The sequence below is a fragment of the Glycine max genome, chromosome 19 (genome assembly GCF_000004515.6).
Source record: "Glycine max cultivar Williams 82 chromosome 19, Glycine_max_v4.0, whole genome shotgun sequence".
In the NCBI taxonomy this organism is placed as follows: Eukaryota; Viridiplantae; Streptophyta; class Magnoliopsida; order Fabales; family Fabaceae; genus Glycine; species Glycine max.
This window is the reverse complement of record NC_038255.2, coordinates 27,255,381-27,264,034: the sequence shown is the minus strand read 5'-3', so window position 1 is coordinate 27,264,034 and position 8,654 is coordinate 27,255,381. Positions and strand designations below refer to the sequence as shown.

Sequence of the window (8,654 nt, the reverse complement as noted above, 5' to 3'; positions counted from 1 at the left end):
GCATTCGAATCCACTCAAATCATACAATCGATCCATTCAAACCAATCAACAAACACTGATTTCCAAAATCAAACATCAAACCATTGAATATAATCAATGTACTATTCAATCATGCTTTTATACAAGCTACCAAACAAAATATAACTATAAACTAAAATTAAAAACTGAACTGAAATTTTAAGAAACTTAAACATAAACATAAAATGAACTAAAAACAGAATAATAATAAAACTGTTCAAAATGCAAGAAATTAAAGATCTTGTCAATCATCTTGTGAATAATCCTCTGCATGCTCGTTAAGGTCCAACACCGGTGCAGATAGTGGGTCCTGAGAAATAGACTGGTCAGGCACTGATGTTGGTGTAGATGGCTCTGGCATATCATCAAGAACTGTAGCTAGAGATGACTGAGGAACGGGCTCTGGTGATGCTACCTCCTCCTGAGCACTAGATGCATCAGTCTCATAAACAAATGGCTCAGGAGGGATGGGCTCATCCTCCTCTGGCATAGGTTCTTGGGTTGCGGAGGCCTCACCCCCTCCCGAAGGAGAAGGCCGGACTCCTGGCCAAGCCACCCGGCTAATGAACTTATCCACGTTCATGATAGGTTGCAGGCCTGAGCTTTGTAAGCACTACATGATGATGATCTGGCCTTTATGAAGGCTCTATAGCATGGCAAGTAAAGTATTGGAGCTGACTGAGGAAGGTCCTGTAGAAACTGGAGCAGGAACTGGCAAAGGAGTGGATAAAGTTGGGGTAGAATGAGCTGCTATAGAAGTCGAAGGAGCTGAAACTGGAGCTGGTAAAGATGAAACAAGAGCAGATGGAGCTGCAGTAGAAGTAGAAGGAGCTGGGGTAGGGAGAGCAGAAGATGGTGGAGCCTCAGACCTCTTGCCCTTGGTCTTTCAGGGTTCCCGAAAAGTGACCGAGAGGTCATCAAGGTTCCAACAGTTTTTCTTCACATAAGCCAAATTAATGGCTGGACTGAGACTCTCAAAAGTCAATGAATCAAAAGTGACTCCCCGGGCTTTGCATAAAGTAGTGATGAGGGCAGGGAAACCCAGCCTTGAGGAGTCATGCTGAGCTATCATAGAAATCTAAACTGAGACAATGTAGCCTAGATTCATATCCATCTTCTGAATAATGCCATAGATCAACCTGGCCCTGTCTAGTGTGATGTTAGACGTGTGAGAAGTAGGGGCTAGGTTGGAGAATGATAAAACGCTCCATGTCTGAGCGAGCGTGGTCAGATTCTTCCACAAGATCTTCAATGGCAGCCCATCAGCATTAAGCTCAAATCCCCTCCCAGGGATGTATAGTCGGGATGCCAGTTCCTGTGGATTTGGCCTCAAACAACAAAATTTGGAGTAAGCAGGTAGGTTCTCCATTTCCTTTATGATCACGGGGGTCTTCAGAAAGGTGTTGAGGGTGTCTTCATCAAACTTAATTAAGTGGCCTCTCACCCTCGCCTGCTTAGGTGATTTATCCTTAGGATCATAAAGGTTAGCATAGAACTCCTTAGCAATGGCAACATCGATGCTCCCATCCATGAAATTGATTAGCTCCTTGTGCCAATTCCTTCTCTCAAGCTCAGTCTTGAATTCATCAAATTCTGTATGGTAAATCATGACATTTCTCTCAAGCAAGATCTTCCTGCCAATCACTATATCAGACTAGCAATCCCATGCCTCCTGAGATGTGAATCTAGAGCGGTCATAGAGGGCTTGAGATGCTAAGGTTGTTGCCTTTCTTTTGCAGGAAGCCATCTAAAAAGAAATAGACAATAAAACAGGATTAAACAGGAGTTATTCACAATTGAAAAACAGAAAATAAAACTAAAAATAAGACTAGGCGCTTAGTGCAGTAGGTTGAGCTTAGTGCGCCTTATGAAAATTTGTTTGTGGCCTAAGCGTGACAACCACGCGCTTAGCATGAGAACTCAGAAAATACTTTTCTCCAGAATAGGCTTAGCGCAGTAGGCGCGCTTAGCCTAAATCCACAATTTTCACAAACAGAGAGAGATTTGAGTTTAGCGCAGCAAGGCGCGCTTATCTCAACATCACAAAAACATAACACATGCCCCAAATATGAAAAACAGAGACGAAATTGCACTTAGCCTAGTAGCCAGGCTAAGCACTGAACAAAATTTTGAAAAATTTCTAAGTGTCTGAAACACTACTCTCGCTTAGCGCACAGGCGCGCTTAGCGAGTTCAACATTGATGTTCAACAAAAGGGATGAACGCGCTTAGCGTGACAGGGTCGGGCTTAGCGCGATCATCTGCAAATCAAAATATTCATCATATGCAATGAACTGGCTAAGCACAGCAGGCGCGCTTAGTGCGTTCATTGTAATTTCCAGGAATACACAGGGGTTTTCACCCCATTTTTTCCCAACAAAGGCCCCTAATGGACTATAAAATCCTAACCTAAATACTACATTGTCTACAGTAAACCCGAAACCTAAGAACACTAACCTAACAACAGTACAATCCTGAAAATTAAATCTTCTATCCTATGGTTTGCAACTTTAAAGGAAAGTAAAACAAAACAGAAAATGCTTACTTGGATTGTGAAGTATGAACTACAAAGAAGAAGCAAAATGTGGGGGAATGCAGGGACTTGATGGACAAAACAGAAGGAATGTGAGGAATACAGAGCACTGGGAAATGCAAAAGCTTTGGTGAAAATGCAAAACTGCCTAGCAATTACTTTTAAGCACAATTCGTATTGCTCGCTTAGCGCACAACCGCGCTTAGCGAGACAATATGATGTTTGGGTTTAAAATAGACATGCGCTTAGCCTATCTTCCCACTAAGCCTAATTCCAAATTTTTCAAATTCTCGGGAGATATTTAGGCTTAGCGCGAGGAAACGCGCTTAGCACTGTCTACAACTCTGATTGGTCCTGCAATTTACGCTTAGCCGCCAAAGGTGGGGCTTAGCGCATAAACATTCTCCTCCATGCAGTGATGGCTTGTGCTTAGCGCTATTCCAAAGATTTTCAAAATAGAGAGGGAATTGCGCTTAGCGCATCACCTGGCTAAGCCCAATGCGAGAAATTTAGATTCCAAAGAGTTAATTGGGCTTAAAGCAGTGAGCAAGGGCTTGCTTAACGCGTGAAGACTTGGTGCTTAGCGCGCTTAGCGAGTGAACAACTGAAAATTTTTCTAAGTTCTTTTTCTGTTCACCTCTTCATCAAAGTTCATGAACCCCCTTTTTCAATATTAAAAAAGCTGAAAACACACAATCACAAGCAACAACTAAACTAAATGCAAGCAAAACAAAATTAAAAATGATTGGGTTGCCTCCCAGCAAGCGCTCGCTTAACATCATTAGCTTGACGAATCGTCATGTTATCCTGGATCAACCAAGGCTCCCACCTCCAGAACCTTCTTTTCCAATCTTTTCTCATCCATCACATTCACCTTTGAACAAACATTTTGGTCCGGCAAATCTTTCTCTTCATGGAACAGATCAAAGCTGATTTGTTGGTTTTCTAGACTCATTTCTAACTTTTTTTCCACATATCCACCAAACAGCTTGCAGTATTCATGAATGGACGACCTAAAGTGTCAGGAATATCTGCATCTTCCTCAATGTCCATTACAACAAAATCATCAGGAAAGATGAGATGCTTGACCCAGACCAACACGTCTTCAATCACTCCATAGGTTCTGGTGACGGAGCGATAAGCTAACTGTAAGGTCATCCGAGTAGGCATTATCTCCAGCTCTCCAAGTCTCCAGCACATGGAAAGCAACATCAAATTAATGTTGGCTCCCAAATCAATAAGAGCCTTGCCTACTGCAACTTCACCAATAGAACATGGTGTTGTGACACTTCCTGGATCTGAAGGCTTCCATGGTAGGATACGTTGAATAACAGTGTTGCAATTTCGTTCCACAACTATAGTGTCATTGTGGATATACTTGTTCTTCCTAGTTTCCATGTCTTTCAGAAACTTAGCATAGAGTGGCATTTGTTGGAGAGCATCTCCAAATGGCATTGTGATCTCTAGCTTCTTGAAGATGTCAAGAAATCTGGCTAGATGTCTCTCCTTATCCTTCCTGGAAGGTACCAAAGGATATGGTACTTCCTTGCCTTTAGCTGGAGTGGTTTCTCTCTTCTTCTCCCTTGAAATCTCACTCTTGCTTTTCTTTCTCTCTTCTACCTTCTCTTTTTCTTTTTTTGTTTTCTCATTTTTTTTTCATTTTCATTTTCTTTTTCTTTTTCTTTATTTTTCTCCTCATTTATTTCTTGTTCACTCACTCTTATTGTTGTCTCCTTCTTCTTCTCATCTTCTACCTCCAACTCTTCTTCAGATTCACTCAAAGACTCTACCACATGGTCAAGTACTGGGTTAGACACCAGCTGTTGTTTCTCTACACCTATTCCATTCTCACTCTCATTCATGGTCACCAATCTGCTTCTAGTCATGACAGCTTTACATTCCTCCTTTGGATTTTTCTCAATATTAGCTCCAAAGTTGCTAGACGGACGATCTGCCAATTGCTTAGCCAATTGTCCCACCTAGACTTCCAGATTCTTTATGGCGGACTCTGTGCTCTTATGGTTTGACATAGATACTTGCATGAACTGAGCAAGAGTCTCTTCCAGCTTCATTGTTCGATCATAGAGATTATGCCCTTGTTGTTGTGGCATGTTAGATGGACCACCCTGGTCTTTGTTGAACTGGTTTTCAGGGTGATTCCTCCATTGTCCCTGCTCTGAATTATATGGCTGGCCGTGCTGAAATCCGAAATATCCACCTACATTGAAATTTTGTCTTGGCTGGTTCCCCATGTAGTTGACTTCATGTGGTGTTTCTTCTTAGGGAATACAACAGCCAGACTAATGTGCTCCACCACATATGACACAACCTGCAACCTGCAAAACAACAGAGGGTGAAGGTTGTACATAATTTAATTGAGTTGGTAGCTTACTTAGTGTTTCTTTCAATGCTTCCAATTGCTTGGACAACAACTTATTTTGTGCCAACAATGCATCTTGTGATGAAACCTCTAGCAGGCTTCTCTTGGTAGGAATGTGGGCTCTATCACACAAAATTACGTGGTCACTTGCAGCCATATTTTCAATGAGGTCCATGGCTTCTTCAAGGGTCTTTAATATGATCTTTCCTCCTACAGAAGCATCAAGAAGCTGCTTGGACCGCGGTCTCAACCAGTCAATAAAAATATTGAGCTGTATCGATTCTGAAGACCATTCTTTGGTCCTTGTGAGGTGCTTGGCACCCATCATTAGGCAATTTGTGAAATTTTGGGAACAACAAGTCATTTGCATGTGGAGATTTTATGGTCACTTGCGACTCTCGTCAAATCGAGAGGAACGAAATTAGTGTCTTATCTTTACTTTCCTTTTATCTCCAATAAAAGACAAGTAAAGAGGGGCAACTGTCATACCCTAATTTCGTCCGGGGACCTTTGCTCGATAACGTGCGACCATTCTTTGGTCCTCGTGAGGTGCTTGGCACCCATCATTAGGCAATTTGTGAAATTCCAGGACATGCCGAAAAACCAAAAAAATATTGATGCACAATCCGTAAGTTTCCGTGACACACCGGAAATCAAATGGAAGCATCGTTGCATAATTAAGTGAGGTTCCGTAACATTCCGTAAGTCAAAAAGGGGATGATTATGTAATCCGCAAGGTTCCGTAACATTACGGAAAGAAAACAAGTATCGTTACGAAATTCGTAAGTTTCCGTAACTTTACGAAAAAAGAATCACCAAAAAACAGCAGGGGGGTGTACTTAGTAAAAATGGGGGTGCAAATAGCACCCAGGCCCACTTGGGCCCTCCGGAATATTCCTCCAGAAGGCGGTTGCTTCTGGAGGAAGCAACCCTGCTCGCCTGGGCGAGCTGGGCGGCAACCACCTCCCCTATTTTGCTATAAATAGGGGAGGAAGGCAAGAAGGAAGGGGTTCAGCCCCTTAGGCACTTCTCTCTCTTTCGAATTTGCTTGGAAAAATTGTTTCCGTGAAGAAAATCTAAGCCAAGGCGCTTCCGAAACGTTTCCGTAACGTTTTCCGTGAGGAATTTCGCAAAGATTTCAACCGTTCTTCGACGTTCTTCATTCGTTCTTCATCGTTCTTCGATCTTCAACGGGTAAGTACCTCGAACCAAGCTTTTCGATTCATTCTATGTGCCCATAGTGGTCCACATTGTGTTTCGTGCATTTTTATTCTCGTTTTGTTTACTTTTTATACCCCCTGTTGACGTGCTTAAGCCATTTTACTTAAGTCAGTTCTCGCTTAACTTAAAAATAAAATAAATTTCCACCGAACGTTTGAATTGTATTATCCATTAACTTCGGTTAAAATAAATTCGGACCGTTCGGTCGTGCCGTAACCACGTTGGAAATCAAAAAGAGGTAAAAAATAATATAATAATCAAAAAGACATCTTTTAGTAAAATAAAGCGGAAAATCAAGTGGACGTTTTCTCTTTGGGATTTCTCATTCTTAATCAAATTGATTAATAACTAAAGTGAAACTAAAAGGCTAAAATCAATTCGCCTAGTCAAGCTCGTCCATAAAAAATAGGCTTTTGAAGTTTGTCATTTCATTTTCTCACTAAGTAAAATGGATCATTTTTAAGGTCCAACGCCTTAAAATGATCACCTCTTAAAGTAAAAAAGAATCACTTGATAAAAAAGAACTACGTAGGTCTGATTTTCTCATCCCAAATTGAGGAATACGTAGGAGCAAAGGGAAACACCCTTGTCGACCACAAAAAAAGGGAAAAATATAAAAAGGGTATAAAAGGATATAAGGACATAAAAAGGAACGTAAAAATCAAAGTCATGTTTGCACATTCGATTAAAGGCTGTCGTCCCTTGGGGCGGACGTGTGGGGTGCTAATACCTTCCCCGTGCGTAAATACAACTCCCGAACCTTTCACTTAAAAGTTCGTAGATCGCGTCTTTTCCGGTTTTTCCGACGTTTTCCTCAAATAAACGTTGGTGGCGACTCCGCGCGTATTCCTTTCGTGGAACACGCATCCCGCGAGTCTCGCGTCGCCCTCCCGCCGAAGGGTAGGTTGCGACAGTTGGCGACTCCACTGGGGACTGTTTTTAGAGAGTTAGGCCATTTAATTTTGTGCAATGTTTTACCGTGACTTACCCCTTTGTTGGTTTCCTTTCATTATGTTCTTGTGTATATAAACTCTTTGTTGCTTTTAGTGCGTTTTAAATGTATGCATGAAGTAAATATTTATTCATTTGATGCACACAAACACCAACACTATTTGCACACACTGTGAGTGAAAAAAGGGCCCTATACCCGGGTTCATGGGAGCATAAGGAGTGGAGGTGAATCTGTGATCATGCTAGGTCTCCGACTTGCTTGATTACAGTGAACCCTCATCTAGAGCTTTTCTCTTTGAAAACCTATTGTTGCTAGTAGTCCCTACTGCTACAATATGTTCTTCAAAAGGGGATGATACCTCTAGAAACCATCAAGAGAGATATAACTACCTTGGGGATTATTGCTAAAAGCCTAGTTAGTTCTCTCCCTTATAGGTCCCTTAAGTAGGGGCACGAAGCAAACACGCTGCGTGCCATTTTTCACACTGCCATGCATAAGTATCATATATCCGTTTGCTTATGTTCAGTGAATATTATCGTACTATGTACATCCTCGTATTGTACCTTTTGCATGTGCATCATGTGCGGGTTCCGTCTTAATCCCCTCTCTTGGGCAAACCAACGGAGGGTCCGTGTCACCTTCTTAAATACATACGTTGGGCACTTTGCTACCCCAAGACGTTGTATCTAAGAAGGAGACAATTTCCCGAGCTCCCGTATTCATAAATTGCATCCGTGTCATATGCATTCCTTCATGCATTCATCCATTCCACCCATGATAGATGTCGGAGTTTTGATTCGCACTAGATTTTATTTCACTTTAGTAAAACATGGGATCAAGTCAAAAGCCTTCGCTTAAAAAGAGGTTTTATCAAGTCAAAATCAAGAGCTTAGAGGTCACCAGTTTACGAGAGTTGGGGCAATTAATGGGTCAACTTCAACGGCAAGCCTTCCGCAAAGCCTATGGTAAGCATTTGGGACCTAGCTAGGGTAGAAGTCTCCATGGAACCAATTGCCTCCCTCGCCCAGTATTATGATCAGCCGTTGAGGTGCTTCATCTTTGGGGACTTCCAGCTATCACCAATGGTGGAAGAATTTGAAGAGATCCTAGGATGTCCTCTAGGGGGAAGGAAACCATACCTCTTCTCAGGGTTCTACCCCTCATTGGCCAGAATTTCTTAAAAAGTCCAAATCTCGGCGCAGGAATTAGACCGCCAAAGGCAAGTCGAAAATGGGGTGGTCGGGATACCGAGAAAATGTTTGGAGGCAAAAGCAAGAATCTTGGCAGGTAGAAACGAATGGGCCCCGTTCATAGACGTTCTCGCACTGTTGATCTTTGGAGGAGTCCTCTTTTCGAATGTGGATGGGTTGGTGGACCTGGCAGCGATCGACGCTTTTCTCGCCTATCATAACCACAAGGAAAGCCCGGTTGTCGCTATGCTAGCCGACCTATATGACATGTTCGACCGGGGATGTGAAAAGAGCAGCGCAAGAATTGTTTGTTGTGCACTGGCTCTCTATGTGTGGTTAGTTTCACACCTTTTTCTCCAAG

The 8,654-nt window shown here is 42.3% G+C and overlaps 1 protein-coding gene across 1 annotated transcript; it reads right to left on the bottom strand.

Annotated features, from left to right (window-relative positions):
- Positions 1 to 3,507: 3,507 nt before the first annotated feature.
- Positions 3,508 to 4,436, bottom strand: LOC100813798 (uncharacterized). The gene is made up of 2 exons (XM_006605038.1): positions 4,269 to 4,436; positions 3,508 to 4,170 (listed from the first exon to the last, which is right to left on the bottom strand). The coding sequence occupies exons 1-2, from the start codon at positions 4,434 to 4,436 to the stop codon at positions 3,508 to 3,510; spliced, it is 831 nt and encodes a 276-aa protein (XP_006605101.1).
- Positions 4,437 to 8,654: the final 4,218 nt, after the last annotated feature.

What these genes read in the sequence shown, in the direction of transcription:
- LOC100813798 (XM_006605038.1), bottom strand. Translation starts at nt 4,436, where the DNA reads ATGACTAGAAGCAGATTGGTGACCATGAATGAGAGTGAGAATGGAATA. An exon ending in AGAAGGAGACAACAATAAGA is followed by an intron (nt 4,171 to 4,268) that starts GTGAGTGAACAA and finishes GAAAAAGAGAAG; the next exon opens with GTAGAAGAGAGAAAGAAAAG.